General features: G+C 39.2%; 1 protein-coding gene across 1 annotated transcript in view; it reads left to right on the forward strand.

The window, feature by feature from the left end:
- Positions 1 to 217: 217 nt before the first annotated feature.
- Positions 218 to 19,698, forward strand: part of LOC129373624 (reticulon-4 receptor-like 1) — a 93,079-nt gene continuing 73,598 nt past the window's right edge. Inside the window, exon 1 of the mRNA XM_055051652.1 lies at positions 218 to 742. Coding sequence (XP_054907627.1) covers positions 730 to 742 — 13 coding nt within the window. The 5' untranslated portion in view covers positions 218 to 729. The remainder of the gene's footprint in view (positions 743 to 19,698) is intronic.

The raw sequence follows: 19,698 nt of genomic DNA on the forward strand, positions 1-19,698 counted from the left end.
TAAGTGGAAGAAAAAAAGCGCAGAAAATAAAATTAAAACTCTGATTTTAGTGTCAGAGCAGTTATATAATTGCTCCATGACCATACACGCTTCTTTCCTGTCATCCACAGCAGAGCCTGTTTGTATTTAGCGACGGCGGAAAGAGGAGAGTGACGCTCAGGCGTCCATCAGCCACATCTCGCAGAGGGAGGGGGCCTGAAGACGGCACTGACTCACGCAGCACGTTGTTGGACTCTTCCAGACCTGCAGCTGAAAACCCGACGGGAGGACGAGGAGGAGAAAGACGCAATAAGAACTTTTATCCTGTTTTTCTTTCCTTTCGAAGGGGATATTCTCTTTAAAGTCCTTCCTGGACAGCATCGTTTTAACTCTGAGCTCTAAACAAAGTCAGAATGTGTTTTAGTTATTCATAAACAGCAGATGGCGGTGATTTTAAATGTTATTTGAGAGAGTGTCGGGACGGGAGCAGGTGTTTTCCCCACCCCGCCGCTTAATTACTCCAAAAGAACTGCAGAAGATTTATTTTTTTGTCCTCGATTTTGACTCATTTACTCAGCTCCAGTTCTTGTTCTTTGCTTCCACCACCAATCGCCTCCACTTGCTTAAAAGCAGCCACCGAGGGGACAAGAGTCCACTCTGGTTCCACTCTGCCTGCGAGCGGCCAAAGGAAACCCAAACACTGAGCTGAAGGATGATACTTCAATAGACGTCCTAACAGCCGCTGTCAACATGTTCCGGCGAGGTAAGACCGAGACCGTTTGTTTTTCTTGCTTGTAAAGGTTTGGCTGTTTGAGTGTGAGCGTGTGCTATGAGTTTTTTTTTTTTTCGAAATGTCTGTTTATTTATATTATTATTATTATTATTTATTATATTATTATTATTATTATTTAGGTCTCAGTTGAGAGGCAGATGCGTCTCGATTGTGTCTGTAAAACTTGGCCGCCCGCTGTCCTTTATCCGCTCAGGCAGCGTCGGGCTGGAGAGGAGATTAAAAATGTATTCACTTCATGTAAAAATTATTCTTAAAATAGCGAATCGCTGCCGCACTGCAGTTTGTTCAGACTTCCCCGCACGATGGGCAGCCGACAGGACCGCTGCTGCGCGCCTGCCTGCGTATTGGAGAGCGTGAGGAAAACGCGTAAAGCAGGAGGAAAGTTCAACATCTAGCGTGTGTTGGGGAAGTTTTTGAAGGCTTGTGTACTACTTTTGGTGTAGGCTCGTGTGCGCGCGCGTGTGTGGATACATTTGCGTGACAGAAGGAGGCGCTGAGCCCAGCAGCGCGCGGGGATGTATTTTGGACTCCTGTCTGCAGTCAGTGCGTGTCGGGAGACGGTGGCTTTCCCAGGTCCCAGGGCCATGAGAGATTATAAAGCGGAGCGTGGAGATCCGCCCGGAGAAAAGCACAAAACAAGCTGTTTACTCTGCCACGTGGTTGCTTTTTGGCTGAACAAATATCAAGTTTCCCCACAATGACCTTGCCTCTCCGGGATTTCACAGTAAAAGCTCGAGTCTGTGACAATGAGGAGGAAAACGGCTCTTTGTGGAGCCTCGTTCATTTGGCTTAATTCACTTACAAAAATCATCAGTCTTTCTCAGCCCAAGCTTGTCTGAGACTCGAAGGACAGCTTTTGTTTTTTCTTTCTTAAGCTGTGCAAACAAAACAAACTATAGTGCATTTTGACGTATAGGTCTGCACAATACATTGGAAATTTTACATGATGAAAATATCACTGCACACAAAAGCAATATAATAAATCACTAGTAATTAATCCATGCTTCCTATATCAGTAATGTTTTCGGTGATGGTTTAATGCTGCACTTTTCTTTGGAGAGCAGTAAAATAGGTTAATAATTGCATGTTATTTTTACAAACTATATAACATGGAAGAAGTTAGACGGGGCCACGTTGCCCACTCAGGAAAAATGTAGTTATTGTATGCCCTATAAGTCATGAAATGACTTCATGACCCAATTTGGATGATTGGTCTTTCTTTAGGTGGACACCAACCAGTGGCTCCACACATAAACAAATGGGACAGATGGCATTAAATGGAATCTGACATATTTCTCCAAGAATAGCCCTATTATTCCTGCTTAGGAAAGCTGAAGGATATTACATCTCACCTTGAACAGAAACATTAATAATGAATGAATGAATTAATAAATAAGTAAGAGCAGAACAAAATTTAAAGTTTGGTTTTCAAACCAGTTTCAAAATATATTGACACAGCCTTAAAACAAAATGACCAAAACTGCAAAAGAATGAAATGGCAAAGTGGAAAAATGTTCATTAGTTGGTCAGAATTTATTTTTATTTTTTTGCAAAGTTAAGCAAATGAATATTGAAAATAACATACTCAAAAACTTCATTTTGCCTTTAACAAAAATGTGACAGATGTTCTGGCAGCTAAATTTGTATTGTATGCTAAGTGACAGTTCGCATTCACATATTTATTGGGGAAGTGTTTAATACAGACCTGACTTCTGTTTATTATAGTAAAGCTACTATTTAATTCTCTTTTATACATATTTTTCATAAATATCTAGATAATTATTTTGATATGAAACTCCTTGATGATTATTAAAATCCCAAAGTAAGAGCTCTGTTACATAGAAGTCTAATAACATATCCTGTTTCCTCTGCATTCTAACATCCTAAACATGCAGAGTAAAAAAAAAAAGCACTTCCCAAACAGGAGCTGATGCAGATATGTAAATGAGCCAGCTCGCTGCAACAGGTACATCAACACACAGCACCTCTTTGAACATGCAATCAAAAACTGCTCAGACTTACTAGCATCCTGTCATTTCTGAAGACCTTAGGCTCAAACTTGACACCAGCACCAGTTCTGTTGTGGTGATTCGAACGTTGTATGACATAGGGTAGGTCAGTTGAAGCACAGCAGTGAAAGTGGTGCACATAAAAGTAAAACTGGACGGACGTGGGCATACTCGGGGGAGAAGGGCGGGGGGAAACAATGAAAACACTGACTAACACGCAGACGTTTTGGAAGGACCTATTTGTGGTGTAGAGTGGTGACTCATCTGACAGTTTTGCCCCCCCGCCCCTGTCACCCCCTCTAAAAGAGAAATAAAAAAAATTACATTTGGGGTCTGGTGAAAGGCAGCCTGTCAGAGAACTGCTTTGTGATGATTACATAGGATCACCTGTTCAATCCTGAGGAGAAAAACATTCTTCATAAGAAATATTGGAAGTCTGTCATTTGTCCTGTCAGAGCGGCGAAACGATACACACATCTGTGTACGTCACGATCTCCGGCCTGCTTGTTTGGCGCGAGCCACAAGCAGAGCGACCTCCTCATTAAGAGGGGGACCCGATCATCTTGATGGGGAGCCGATTTTTCCCGTCATCGTGCGTTTGTATAATGGAAAGATGGGCAAGAGTCCCACAACCTTTCTTTTTAATCTTCCTGTAATTTCAGATAGCAGCCACCCACCTACACCCACATTAAGTCAGCGCTAGTGAAGAGCTGATGCATTGCTTTGTATCTCCTCCCACAAATATGTTGCTGTCAGTCACAATAATAAAATCGAGAGTAATTGTGCAGTCAGGCTGAAATACAGTCATCTATATCTGTCACTTTTACCTGTAGTATCTCACTGTGGTGAGATTAAACCAGATCCAGAGAGTGAAGAGAAGGAGGATAAGTGTTTTTTGTAATGAAAACTCCCCCTATCATTCTCCTCTTGTCTGTCTCTCATTTCTATCTCTGTTTCTGTGCTTGGCCGGTTCTCGCTGCCAGCATCACTCGGAGCAAAGAGAGGCCTGGCAGGCTGATTGGCCACTGACTTGGCTGATTGGGGAAGCTCCTGAAGCTTTGTCTCGTAGTTTGTTTGAAGCCAGATCGCTTTCTGTGACTTGACATGGTCTTCATCTTCCTACAATGCTGTTGTTTTACTTGTCATTCATGCATATAGGCAATGTTAGAACAAATATGCCCTATGTTTAAGTCAAAGAAAAGACTCTGCGTGGTAATATTTCTCTTTTATTTGGACAGCTTTTTGCCTTTCACCTTTTCGTCGTCATTGACGTTTCTGTCTATGTAATAGTAGATTTGTGACTGTTTTTCCGGCATTACTGAGTCAGGACAAGCACCAGATGTCAAACAAAATGCTCTCATACTTTGATGGTGAATACTTTGTTCTACAGAGGAGTTAAAAGTTGACTCAGTGGGTGCAAGCTGTCAGCATCGTGTAGCTGAAATTCTCACTCCTCCACAACTTCTTAATGTCCTCCTCACACCGGATTGAAATGTCAAAAGTCAACCAGCATGTGATCAATCTTGGTCCTCTGTCAGGTATATTGGGGGTGCCTCATTCACAAAGTTTTAATTTTGACTTTTTGAATGTTTACACATGTCCTTTCTTTGCCATGTGGCAGAGTTAAAGGATCGGTTGTTAGTCTGAGTCCAGTCACTTTAAAACCACACAGATTTTGGACCTGGTCTGCATGGCTCAAAGTGCTATTGTACATAAATTCATATGGCACAGGCATTTCTGCTATATAAAATATATTCCATACTGTGAAAAGATGCAAGAAAACATTGTATGGTCACATATTCAGAACTAATAATGGCCTTTATGCTCACGAATGTTTCCAAGGATTTTTGCTTCCCAGATTTGCTGGAAATGGAAGTCATGGAAATTCCTGGATTATTGAAGAGACTGAGTTTTAGTGTGAAGGGGAGCTAAGCTGTCATTAGGTTGTGTGAATGCAACACTATTTACTCCTGTTAACCAAGACATTAGTTTCAGCTGTCTAGGGAACATTGTTCAACAAGACTTTTTATTTGCTGTGACTGAACGTTGCAAACCTGAAAAATATTAGCTGGGATTACATCAAACAAGTTTTGCTTGTTGAGCATTTGTGGAACTGTGCTGTTACAGTTGTTTTTTTGTGCGTTTGTTTTACTTAGACAATTGGACCATAGCTATGCAGTCATGGTCCAGCAGTTGCCAGTCGACTGGTAACTGACTTGAGTGCTCTTCTGTGCTTTTTCCTTGTGAATAATCCATTTTGCTGCTGAATGGCAGACTCTAAATTGTTTTAAAATGTCCCTTTTACCCTCTGCAGATTGATAGGCAGCAACTCCCACTTCCATAAGATCTGTTACTGATGTGTTTCCTCCGAGGGCATTGTGTTTACACACCTGAACACTCCTGAGTTGCAAACTGGCAAAACTTCTGCGTTTAAAGAGGCACTCATGCTTGCTGATGATCTATCAGTCAAGTACACTTACCTGGCAACACTGCCCTGCTCCCTGCCATTTTTCATTCCTCTTGTTGCAGTCGGTGGACTTTTTTTTTTTCATTGAGTCTTTGCACTCCTAAGTTTTTGGTGACTAAATAAAAACACACTTTAGGTATAGGCTTAGATATTTTATAAATAATGTTTTGATGCAAAAAAAAAAAAAATCCTGGATCTAAGTTGATGTACTAATTTTCTTCTTCAGTGAAAAAACTAAAAAGTCTTTGAAATTTGTTGTGTTGATTGAAGTTGTTACCTTCCATTGCACAAACTACAAAACTCTTAGATAAGGTATGTAGGTACGTTTTACTGAGAAAACACTAATATTCCAGGGGGTAAATAAACAAGGACAGCTATTACTTGTAATTATTTTAGAAATGGTTGAAATATTTACCCTGCAGAACTCTCATTTGGCAATCATGCAACATTTAAAGCAGATTTTTTTTGTGTGTATCTTGAGGATGTAGAAATTATGGGTTTGGGAGTAACAATAGGTACTTTAACAGGACTATTGATTGACTGCAGGTCCTGGGTATGGCAGCATTTAATGACATTGGTTGGTTAATCTGATTGACAGCCTTGATTATTTGTCTGTGCACTTTGTAAATTTCCAGAGTCCAGAATGCATTATTTGCCAGTGGATGTAGAGAAAACAAATTATTAAATGAGGGCAAGAAAAATAAAAAAATGTAATTATTGCTGTATTAATTTTTCCATAGTGACTGAGCTGATTTGTGGATATTGATGTGCAGTGACAACTGAGATAATGGCACCCTTGGGAAGTTTATGTCATGCTGAATCTTCATCCCTGTGCTTCCAGTGAAGGCAGTGGCTCAGAGGTGTACAAATGTTGAGCCATTTTTCTCATCCATTTCATAGATTATCTGTGTCTTCCACAGTTTTCTTGTTTTGTCTTCTAATCCATTCAATTCACATGGACAAAAACTACAAATGCCATGCAATGGATGGATGAATGAATCCCTAGAAGATGTGTTGATTTTTAATGTGGTTATAAAAGCGATGCAAGGCGAGTTTATTTGTACAGCAGTGCTGTGGAGGAAAATATGGGAACTAAAGTAAATTCCATTAACATAAAAATGCATCAAAAGAGTAATAGAAAAGACTAAGCATTGCATAAAATGAAAAGGTTTAGGAGGTTGATTCAAAACATGCAAAAATAGCAAAGACCTTATATAGTATAAGTGAAGAAATCTTCAATGATGGTAGGAGCATGAACAAGATTTTAAATTTGTCTCCTTTAAATCCAGAAAGGATTAAGGTTTCTATGCCTAAATATTGTTTTACTAATAATTGAATCAGTTTTATCTGTATACTGTTAAAAGATGTCAAATATTTTTTAACTTTAAGGAGTACTTGCTGAAGGCAGAAATAACCATTTATTCATATTTTAGAAGCGTGTTAATCAGTTTTACATTCTGCCACAACCAGCCCATTTAAGGGGATTCATGATCTTGATATGATCCAAAATGTAGAGGAGTTTGACATCCCTGCGCTAGTAAAACCACTTCGGATAAGTTGCCATCGCCTGACTGAGTTTTATTAAAAATATGGGATTACCACCATCTAATCTGCGGTCAATAAAAGCACACATCAGTTCTTCTGTGTTCAATTTTGAAAGGAAACACTTTTGAGGGTAAAATAGCTGGTTGAGTCCATATCGGCACCAAAGTTTCTTGCGTTTTTAGCCCTGTAAAGTCTAACGCATTTGACTTTATAGGGCTAATGTGTTAGATTGGTAAGATTAGCTATTACCAATCTTTAAGGTTCCATTTGTGGACCAAAAACAATAGACCCATTCACTCACTGATGTTTCCTGCACACAGACTGTGACCATTTAGTGACAGATATAAAATGGTATGCTGTCAGCATACATATAAGTCTTGCTATAAAATGAAAAACATGGCGTTGTTTGCTTCCCATGTTATGATTCTACCTTTGCTATTCTACTCTCTCCCAAATCTGCAGTATCTAAGAAAGTGGCCATGAGATGATGAAGACATGGTAATCTGTTGGGAATTATAGCCCTTTGCTGAAATCCAAGGATCGATATATACGATGGTAAAACTGGGAGTCGGTGTTTATTGCTTTAGCTTAGCTTAAGGGCAAGTGACTTTCTCTTGACTCAAATGTGAAAAACGTCTCAACTGAGCAGAAAACTTCATCTGTGATTAACAGGTTCTCCTGAGTAAAGCATAAAAGCAATTTGACAACAGGATTGCGTTAATTTCACTTATATTTTTACATCCGTTGCTACATACAAACCAATGCATGTGATTGCGATGTGACAGAAGACAAATGTCACATCCTCTTTCCTCCCCTCAGTGCTGACAGCTGTATTGGCACGCATACATTTTGCCTGCAGGCCATTGTCAAATCCAGACTCAAACAAGCTGCTGTTGCTTTTTTGCGTCGCCCAGAGTGTGTTTACTAGCGTCTGTGATCGCCCTGCTGGATGATAATAACATATGGATTTGTGACAGAGTGTTTATGCGGGTCATAAAACACCAAATGGTGGAGTAATTGAGTGCTGAGATTGATCCAAATTTGCTTCTGCAGTACCAACATCTCGAGGCCATAGACGGATAATATGGGGAATATTGTGCTTTGGTAGTACATAAATCAGCAAGAAAATATTATATGGGAGAGGTAAATTATGCTGGATTTCAGATGATGATCAGTTACCTCTAACGCAAGTCACATTGGGGAAGAGGATGCAACGCATCGCCACACACACAGCGAGCGCTCTGTGTGTCAGCTGTGCATATCAATGACCTTTGCAACCACTCCTCCTGCTTCATTTCAAGGTTACTCAGACTCGTTCTGTCTACTGTGTCCTCAGGTCAGGACGCTTTGCCTTCTCAATCCTGTTTTATTTTTATTTTTTCTTTTAGCTACAAGACCCATTTCTATTTTGCATGTACAAGTGATCCACCACTTGTGAAAATTAATTACTGCGAGTTGCGTGTTTCGGCTCCGAGCTGCTAAACCGGTGATCGCTCGCAAACACGGCGTGGAAGAAAATTAATGAGCAGAAACTGTTTTGATGCTACATAAACAAACAGAAACTGCTATAAATTATGTTGTTCAGAGCTTGAAATGACATTTTCTAATCGTCCTAAGGTGTTTTATTACTTCTATAAGGGAAAAAAAAATGCAACTTAGATTTGAACCATCTTAAAAATTAAGGGCTTTGTATTAATTTGTTCTGTAATCCAACACATGGGGATTAGATTGTGTCATTATATGAATAAATAACAGCAGCGGCCCAAACTTCATGATTCAACTTGAAGTGAGCTGAAGCTTGATTGGTTTTGACACAATTGGGACATTGCTCATTGGACACACTGCATTATGAAGATTAAAGAAACACTGTTGTCAATTATTTTGATAGCGCCTCTGTGAAGTTTGAATATGTAGAAAATCTGTTCTCACCATTTGATTATAATAAATGCATGTGCTCTTGTGTCAGTCATCTACAATTTAAGCTTTCTTCATATTCAGATTTAGTGCATTATTCTCAGATATTTTTGCTTCATGGGTGAACTTCATCAAGCTGCTCATTTAAAAATAAGCTCTTGGATTGAAACGGTCAGCAGGCTCAACTAAAAACTTTGATTCACAGTTTTGGCACTGGCTTGAACATTTTTAGTTTGAGTTTTTTCAAATTGCTGCAGTTGCCTAAAACTAACCACTAACTTCCAAGACTAAGGATCATTTTATGTCTTTAACAAGCTTGCAGTGATATGACATCTTTCCACTTCAGGTAGGGGAACTATTACCAATAACTCTGCAGAATATCTATTTAAATAAAATACAAACTAAAAGCTTAGTTTAACAAAAAGGGTTTGAAACGCATATGTGTTGCACTTACAGCTAATTAATGACACGGTAATTGCCTGTAACTTGTATGAAAGTTATCTATATGACATTTTTTGCATTGCTTGCATAATTTTTGTGCATCTACATTTTAAGTCTAATCTTCAAACAATTTCAGCTTACTTGATCTAATATCAGATGGTAGGTGCAAGCCATGTCTCTGAATAGATGTATCGTTGACTATAGTTCAGTGTTTTGCTCTTAAAACATAAAAAAAAAAAAATAATAATAATTTTTTTTGGGTCTTTGTCCTGTTGGAAGACGCATGCCCTGGTACCGAGACCAAACTTTCTAATTCTACTGCCTCAGTTTGGAGTTCACCTTCAATTTCCTTGGAGGTCGTTTTGGGCTCTTTAGCTACCAATCATATTATTCTGCATTTGAAGTTGTCTTTAATTTTTCTCCCACAGTCATGGAGGTTGTGCACTTTACACGTTCAGAAGTTAACATACTTGTATAAAATTGTCTTTTTATCAGCTGGGACAACTCTCTCTTTTGCTTCCTGTGGTCCATGTTTGGTGTTGGACACAGCATGTCACCAAGCAGCACAGTGGCGACTTGTCACCTTTTAAAAAGGCAGACTAAATTATTACATTGCCATGTGGTCTAATCTTTTCTAGAAATAACACTACTTTTATACAGGCCTTTTTCTTTCGTGACTTTTTAAACTATTCTGTTCAACCACTTTTCTCATTTTTATTGGTTAATTATAAGTCAATTTTTATTGTCAGTTTCAAGTTATTTTAGCAAAATTGTGGGCTTTTTGAGCATCAAATGAAGGGTACCAACTATTTTGTCCATATGTGTAACTCATAAAGCAACTGATCACATGATCATAAAATGATAAGGTCACCTAAAGTAGTGATTTGAACCTTTGTGTTGTGAATGTAGTTTTATTCTAACAAAACAATTATTACATTTGTGGAATTGGTACAGCACACAAAGGGGAGGAGCTGTTGAAGACGATGTACTCCATTTCTCTTATAACACTTCACATGATACTTGCCAAACTGCTGCAGTGAAGGTGTCCCTAATTTTTATTATTTTTTTTTCATTAAAAAAAATATGGTTAACTAATTTGAGTACTCTTCAGGTGCTGGCTGTGAAGCCAGTAGGAAAGTCCTGAATAAAGTGCCCAATCAAAGTAGACGTCTCTCCCATCAGGAACATTTCTGATTGCAGGTTCACTTAGCAACAGCTGGGGCGGTTTGTGCATTTTAACGAAGCAGTGTGTGTGTGTGTGTGTGTGTGTGTGTGTGTGTGTGTGTGTGTGTGTGTGTGTGTGTGTGTGTGTGTGTGTGTGTGTGTGTGTGTGTGTGTGTGTGGGAGAGGCAGAGGGTGTGTACGTGTCGATGAAATGGATACAAATTTGCTAAATCACATACTGTTGCCAGAACATGGTGTGCATTTGTTTGTTTGCCTCAGGGATCATTTGGGGTAAATGTCAGGGCTGCTGCATCTGAGAGGAGCTGCACTTTAGTTCAAGCAGATGCTGTTACAGGGATGCAGGACAAAAAAGGGCAGGGAACCAGCCTAAGAAAGAGATGGGAAACAGTCGCAGGAAGGAAATGAGTGATTATTTGGAGACAGACTTCACCTGGGGGGGAAAAGCTCTGCACTCAGTGGAGGCAGAGAGCCAGTGGCAGGTGACTGTAGCGGGGCTGATGGAAGCTGATAGTGTGGGTGTGTGCTTCAATCTCTGCCTCTCAAACTCAGGAACTTTAGTATTTTCTTGTCACCACAGGCGGGAGATGGTTGGATGAAGCAGTCGCTTGCAGCAGCATCCTCATCTTACGATTAAAGAGAATGAGCCTCAGACACTTTTTTTCTTTCTTTTTTTGCTGTTTTTTGAGACGTTTTCATCTGAAAGTGACATGAGAGGATAGATCTAAATTTTATATCAGTGTTTCAAGTACAGAGAGAGAGAGTGGCTTAGCTTAGCATTAAGAGCTGGAGGCAGCTTGGCTCTGTTTAAAGTTTAAAAATACACCTACCCACATCTCAAGCTCCCCGAATAGCAGGTTATGGAAAAGTGCAGTTGTGATTTTCAGAATGTTGATACATTTTTTAAAAGCTGAATTAATTTCAGATGATAACTAAAGATTTCACAGATCCAAATATATGTTCAACATATTTACTTTTCAATACAATCACTTGCATAGAAGCAAAACTGCTGTAAAGTGTCAATATTACAATAGTGGAGATGAAACGGTGGGACTAAGTGACAGAACCTTTGTCTGTCACTTCATTTTATTTACTTAAGTACAATAATACATCAAATATAAACATGCAACAGATGTTTTGATAAAAAAATTAAGGTATTCTAAGATTACAACATGCTGCAAGCCTTTATCAAATTTTTGCTAAACTTGAAAACGTGCATCAAGCTACATGATGCTGGTTGATGTTTATAGACCTTAAATGGTGGGAGCATTCATGCCAGACCCGCTTAGTCCACTTTAATTGAACTCCAGTTTGTTTGCCTAAAATGTCAGGCTCGTTTGAGGGGGTGTGAAGTTGTAATCAAACTCTGATGCAGACCAAAGATGTTCTCTGGTCCAATTAGGAAGCAAACTGCAGCAGAGGGCATTCTGGGTAAATGGAACCAAAACAAATGTGTGCCATCAGGGGAAATGGATCCTGATCAGATGTGGAATGAAGAGCATGTAAAGGTTTTCATTCAAATAAATCCTAAAACAGCTGAAATATGATGCCACTCCATTTTTTAAAAACTTTTTCTAATGAAGGAAGTTGTGTCTTGTTCTCCAGATGTTTTTGTTGCTCAAAGGGTTTGATTCATTTGACACTGTGCCGTGTGAAACCACACCAGAAAGGAAAAGAACCACAAACTTTGCAAAATATCTTACAGCTTGACTGGACTTGTTGGTATATCAAAGCTCACATATGACGTGAAGGTGTAGTGCGAGGTTGGAGAAGTTAGCGGTGGAGGTTAGCCACGCTAACTCGAAATAGAAGGGCACACCGTTGAGGTATTCCACACCTTTCAATTTATTTCTCCACGTGCTGATATTTAAATCTCATACATGAGATAAAATAACGACAGGAAGCCGCACCGCATCTCGCCATCACCGATCATCTCTACAACACGGGAGAGAAGTTCTTCCTCTCTACAACAACAGAACACACAAAAAGGGAGTAGGCGCCCCCTTGTGGCGATACCCATCAATCCCCAGGAACCAAGCAATACATTGACTGTTACAACGTATCGGTTGTTTATAGATTGGCACAAAAGAGAAATACCTTTAAGAAAGATTCAAATGGTTTGTGTCCATCACCTCTTTTACCACATCTTCTCTCCTATGAGGAGACGCTGGTTCACTCTGTACCTGTTGAATAATTGATAGCTGTTTTGGTTTTCCGATAAGGCGTTTGGGGCTCACAGCAGTGTGGGCTTGCTGCAGCCTCTCCCACTAACCCCGCCCCTCCTTTCCTTCTCTTTATCTTGTCTTTTTCCTCTCCATGCCAGTTGTTCTGATATGCAGCCCTCACATTTTCTGTAACATGTTTTTTTTTTTTTTTTGCACAGTTGGGTTGTGGCCAACAACTCCAGATCCAGGTTTTATTTGTGATAAAAACTGACAATAATCCTCTTGTCCTATTTATAAAGAAACATGCAAAACATAAATTAAAGATCCTGTGCATTGCCATGGAAACAGAACTTAGAAATGCATAAAAAAAGTTAAGGCGGGAAGCTGTTTAATATGCCTGCGTAAAAACTGGACTGTGATGCAGCAGTCTTACACTCTTACTACTGTATGTTGCAAAAGACTTGAGGGGCAAAATCAAACGCGGTCCAGGAGGATGTGCAAAATGTTGCAAGTTCAAGGGGCTGAAGCAACATTCTTTCAATTTAAAAACAAATTGTGTTTTACAGAGCAAATTGTGCTCTGTAAAACAAACAAAACATGTCATTACACTCATCACTTTCATATTAATAGGAAGATTTTTATTTAGCATTTTATTGATGGGCTTTTTCATTTTTTTTATAAACTTTTTTTCTAATTCAAAATCTAAAATCTCTAGACTTGTTAAAGGAACTAGATTATCCAACATGAAAAACATCTCCTTGAAATTTGTCAAATGTTTTTACTACTTTTTGGTTTTATGTAGTAAAAACTACATAAAACCCCTCCTTTATTACTAGGTAATGAAGGAGGGGCTGAATTAACAGTTGTAGAAATTTTAATACCTCTTCAGTCTTTATTTATTACATATTAAAAATAAAATATGTATTTTTTGAGACAATAAAAATTAGATATGACATTACAATTACTCTATTGCACACAAACTTTATAAATATACATTCTTTGAGACCATTTCCATAAAATAATTTTTAATATCAGCTCTGCTCAGTTTAAAAATGTATTGGTCTAAAGATTTCCAAAGTAAAAAAATATCAAGTGAAATGCTAAAATGTGTAAGGTACTAATTATTATATTTGCCCTTTTCTATTGGTGTGCTGTCAAAATGTTGTGCACCCAACAAGTTAAATTTATAAATGACATTATTTTTATGATAATCATTCTGTATTTTTAGTCATACATCTCAAACATTGCATCCCACTACAATGAAATTTAAATGAGTCGCCATCCATGTACAGAAACTGCTTGAAACTTCTTTTTTTCTGTTTTCCTTTCGTCCATCTTCGGTTTTCCTGCCCCATATTCTCTGAGCTCTGCATGCAGTTGGTTTGTTCGTTGGCTGCTGCCCCAGCATGGAGGGGGTTGAGGGAGATGGGTTAAAGAGGGAGAAGAGTTCATCAGACCCTGGACAACAAGTCAATTCTTCCTGATTTAACACATCAATCCCCATCTGTCCCACTTTGTTCCAACACACACCACATTGGCTCCAACTTACACACGGTAACTTACTGAGATGCTCATTTCAAGCCTCTCCCCCTCCTAATTTCTGTCTTTCTCTGTACTGCAGTAAAGGCAGAGAAGCAGCAGCAGCACTAGCAGGTCTTACATAACTACCTCACTGCATTAACGAGCCCATCTGCTTCTGACTGGTACTTAAAATTACAGTTACTGTGTCCTCTTAATATGTAAGGAAGCGCCACGATGATCATTTAAAATGTGCTGAAAGCAGCATGAACAGGAAAAAAGGGACTAAATGTTATTTATTTTCCTCTGTAGCAAATTATTCCTAGAATTGCACCAATCTTATTTTTGGTAAAGCTTCATTCTGTCAATTCTGATGTCCAGCATAAAAAACAGCTTTCAAAATATTTTTCTAGCATTCCTGCTGTGAGTGGCCATTAATTTATATTGGGAGCAGGCAGAACGTCACCCATGCAGCTCTGTAGAAGGTTTTATGAATGGAAAACAATTACTGACTTCACACCTATCTGTTAGCATTCCTAAAAGTCTTTATGTGACTCTAGAAAACATTTAACATAATTGTGAAATTAAAAACTTCCAATATTTCTAAAACCAGCATATTTTAGATGGGGTTGTGTGAAAAGACCAGAGCTGAACTCCTTTTGAACTTTCTTGTTTCCACTGAAAGTTTTGCTCTCACAACCTGAGAAAACTGCAAACATTTCTCAACATGTTATTGAAAATCGTTTCCTTTTGAAAAGTTTTTCTTTGCTTGAGGTGATGTTAGGGTTATATATCACTTTTTTCCAGTCTCTAGTAAATTACTATTTTATCAAATAAAATTTGTCTGAATTAAGTTTTCTAGTTTGATTGTTCAAAAACATTTGTGCTTTGCAGAACTTTATGTGCAGTACATAAACAATTTTTTTCCCCAGACCAAACTAAAGTTAATTTCCACATTTTATTTTTATATAGAGCCCAAATTTTTAATTAAAAGCTCCTTTTACGTTCGTAAGCTGAGCAGCCCAGCCACTCTGACGCACAAAATGGCCGGAATTAAAAGTGCTTTGTGGGAGTCTTTCAAGACTCAAGTGCTTCAGAGTGACAAGAGGAAGCAGAGATTGAATGATGTGAAGGAACAGGAAGATGTGGGAATGTGTGAGAAAGCGTTGTTTGTTTGCTGCCACAGCTCGTTTGTGTCTTTGGTCTGAGCCTCATTATAACATGAGGCATGGCGTACGTGTATGCATTCAGAAGTGTGTGTGTGTGTGTTGTTGCACACTTAGTCTTACGTAACAATCAGATGTTCAGCTGGGAGTGAAGTAATGGGAAGAGGGGAACAGTACAGGTGAACTAGGAAGAGATGAAGTTATAAATAGGTGGTTGCATTAATATCTCGTATGATGCATAATGCCTCAAAAAGGTATTAAGCATACCTTTTTGAGGCGTTACTTCACTTGACTGTTCATATTTCTACACTGACTCAACCAAATTTCACTGTACAGTTTGCAAATTCACAACTGATTTGTACATGATGCATTGAAGGCATCATCAAGCGTGATTCCCTTTTCATGCAGTGAGCTTTGTCTACATGTACGAAATCATTCCAACGGTGGATTGCGGCCTTGAATGAAAGGCCTCCTTTATGGCATGTTTACTGTTGTAAACTACGTTTCCTCTTGAATTATGGAGATCTTATTACAGGCTGATCATCACTCACAGCCACACTCCGTGCTGAGAGAGACAACATTTGATATACAGAGCTTTAAATAAAACTGCCAACATGGTGTGGCCATTGCTGATGGAGCTGGTTTTTTTTCTCTTTTTGGGGGTTTTGGTGTTGCTGTTGCCAAATGTAAGAGAGGCGTTTATGGATTATTTATGACTGCTTCACACGCTGTGTCAAACACACTCACTCTTGCTACTGCACACACTGTAAAAATACGAAATGCAACGAAGGTTTGCTGTTCCACATTCTTGCCAACTTAGCTGAGATTTAACAACCAAAGTAACCTCTTTCTGTCACATGGTGAACTTTATTATAAGGATGAGTTTCCTATCACTCCATTGCTGTTTTACACAAATCAGAGAGACAAGTGTTGCTCTAGTTTATTCAACTATTGGAAGTTTGAGAGAATTAGTAAAACTAATGCAACTTACTATTGCAAGTTATTGTTCAAAATCTGAAACTTGCTAAATTTATTTGACTTAAAGAGCAGAAGATGGTAGACACAACTGAATGTGGTGCAAAATTACATTTACCTTTCTGCATTTTGATAGTTCTGCTCATGAATATCAAACCACATAACTCACACTGTACCTAAGCGACATTTTGAGTGGTCCTATAAAACAAATTTACAGCTTGCTTCACGTCAGGATCTTGGGAAATCTGATAACACGGCAGAATAAAGTACACCAGCAGACATCCACGTTGCCTCTTCTTCTCCTTCTTAACTAATGCTGTCTTAATCTCCTTAAGCCGTCAACATGACCTAGAAGTAATGATGGGCAAGTGAGAGGAGAAGCTAGAAAAACTCCTGCCAAGAACATGGAGGCTTAGCACAGTTCATCTTTATGGAGTTGGAAGGACACCATCCGGGCTCGGTTTAACCGCGGCCATTAGGAAAGTCTAAACTCTGGTTGTTTTCTCTTCATGCTCGACTCAGTCCAACCTTTCAAGTCGAACATGTGACCACCACATGAACCACCGTGGGCCAGACCTTTTCTCCAGATGCAATGTCACAGTTGGCCTCTGAAGCCGAACAGTTAATGTCAGTGCGCCCAGTCAGCGAGCGACGTGAAATGATCCGAGTCAAATCCCTGGGTGACAAGATCGGCAGCAACGCTCAGTCTAAACATTATTTTAATTATATACTCGCCTAAAATAAAATTCTAACACAAAATTAATGGACTGTTTACCTGAAAGATTTTATGACTAAAGTTGTAAGGATATAGAGCTACTGCCCTGAGGATCTGGCAATGACAGAGCTACACAGCTGTCCTGAAGATGGGCCGCCTGCCCAGCTGCACCAGCTGTGCCTGTCCAACCATCGCTTAATCAGCCGAGAAGGAAGAAAAGATGGGGGCTGGGAAGGGCGGAGGGTGGGGCGTAAGGATACAGAATATAAAAGAGAAGGTTTGTACCAAAAATGGGTATAAAGTTCAGAAAACAATGGAGGACAGATTTAAGAACTGGATGTTTGATAAAACAAAGACGTAAGCGGAGGAAATGTCCAGAAGGATGAAGACGGGGTATAAAGGCGAGAGCTTCAAAAAACAGGCGATGGCGGTGAGGCTGATAACTGGAGGAGAAGCGATTTGTAAAAAAGGAAATGGAGCAGCTTGAGGTGAAGGAAAAATGGCCCGTTCTGAAGAATGATGAACGGCACAGAGGGCGCTGTGTGAAAGAGATGGACTGAGTGGGAGGGGAGGATGAAGTCAAGCATGTGTCAGGTCGATTTCTCTGCTGGTCAAATCGATACAGCTGCAATCAGTCTTGTAATAGCAAGAGGAGTATGCAACCACACAAAAAGCATAATGCTATATATAACAGCCAGTTACCTCTGTCAGATTTTCACCACTTTCTGGTCTGAGTGTAGGTCATGAGGCAACTGTAAAAGTAAGGATGAGAATAAATCGGCTTTGACCTTTCATTCAAAGTAAACATTGTTAGCACATTTTTGTTTTTCTGTTGGGCTGCATAGGACTTAATGAAAAATTAAGCACAGGGTTTGGTTTAAAGAAAAACACTGTAATGCTTGAGGCGTTTTCTGAAAAACGTAAATTATTCAAACAATTCAGATTGCTCTCCAAGTCTTGGCATGAGGGCACATGAGAAAAGAAACACTCAGTTTTAGATATGTTGATCATTAAACGTTGCTGTAGTGTGTTCTAGCTAGCTAAACCATTACGGTTCTCGAGTTTCTGATTGAACAGTTTTCTTGAGTGTGACGGTATGGGTCAGGTAAAGTGGCCAAGGCTGCAAAGAGAACAGTTTTAGAAGTCACAAAATATGTTTATTAAAAGGTGCTGCTTAATGAGGCAGCATTTGTTTGGCTGCTCAGTTGTTTGTCACTCTTTAACATGACTGCATGCAACTACTCCTCGAATTTCTTTATGGTCTTTTTGTTTCTTCTCTCTGAAAATGTGACTAACATTTTCAGTTCAGCCAACGACTCTGAGAGCGAATCATCCATCTCTCAGGCAGATTTGTGCTTCACTGCTTTAAATTCAGGGCAGAGAAGATGAGTGCATTTGTCTACATTGTTGAGGCAGGTTGTACTTTCGTCCTTTTTTTGTGCAACACTCAGCAACAATGAGTCGACACCAAGCAGTGACTCACAGATTTGTGAATATCAAACTTGACCATCCGCGATAACACACTTGATTGCTGAGATAAATCTGTCTAATCAATTGAAGTGACTCTTTTGCTTAACCTAATCAGTCGGTGGCCATCGATCTGAACACTTGGAAAACTGTGATTTTATTGAACCTAATCAGCTTCACTTTCTTTTATTGATTTAGGTGGAAAACTGTAACTGCAGTGGACAAGTCACAGGATGTATTGCAGTGTTGTAGAAATGTTTATGCCAATTTATTTACATAGAAATATGTGGCTCAGTGGGCTGCGACATGCATTATTGGCCTCTTTAGTTTATAGTTGATGTCAAAGAAACAACTAAGCAATTTTCTCATTGTTAGACTAATTTGTCTTCAGTGTTGGAGTGAAATAAATGCTTATATAGAGAACAAAGAAGCTGCATGAAACGTTTGATTTAATATATTTTAGCATCCTTTCACATGTTAAAACACATCTTCATAAAATTGGACAGTAACAAAAGAACGCCAGGGTTTCTGCCTGCAGCTCTGGATGTGTTTTGGTCTGCATTTTCCTTCACCTACTCTTACCTGCCTTGCCTCTTCCCATCTGTCTCCTCCGCCGGTCTGAGGGAGCTTACACGCTCCACTCGGCAACAGATCGAGACAGCTACATCCTCGCCAAATGTCATCTCACAAGCTTTTCCCCAGACTCCTTCATGGAGAGAGGTTTTTCATGTTCTCACATGTAAGAGAACTGCAACACGACAGCGCCAACTCCGTTTCTAATGATGCTATGCGTTTGTCCAGATCGGTTGGAGCAATTATTTATCTGTGTGCAAAACTATTTATATCCTTTGAACTTTGTCACGTGTTGTCGTGTTGCAATCTAAATCTTGATTGTATTTTATAGGGATTCATGTGATGGACCAACAAAGTTATGCATAATTCTGAATTTTTTTTTTTCCACAAAGAAAATTCTTGTGCCTTGTGTGTGTGTGTGTGTGTGTGCGTGTGTGTGTGTGTGTGTGTGGTGTGTGTGTATTTTTATGCAATTAAAGCTGCAGATCTTTAGGTTAAGTCTGTACCTCCTTTTAGACACTGAAACATTCCCTTAACTTAAACCAAGTCTGTGTGAATGGAGAAGTCCCCTGGACATCAATTTTAAACTCGATGTTTTTTTGGATCAATTGAGGAAAATTTGCTGTAAAATCAGAAAAAACATTTGGAGATTTGTTGATTTTTTTTGTGTGAATTTTCCAGATTGGTGAGAAGCTGGAAGGATTTACAGATTGAATTTGGAGTCTAAAGGGCCACATAAAACATTACGGCGGTCCACATTTGGCTCCCGGGCCTTGAGTTTGACACCTG

This window comes from Poeciliopsis prolifica, unplaced genomic scaffold, assembly GCF_027474105.1.
Source record: "Poeciliopsis prolifica strain line A6 unplaced genomic scaffold, Auburn_PproV2 SCAFFOLD033, whole genome shotgun sequence".
NCBI classification, from domain to species: domain Eukaryota; kingdom Metazoa; phylum Chordata; class Actinopteri; order Cyprinodontiformes; family Poeciliidae; genus Poeciliopsis; species Poeciliopsis prolifica.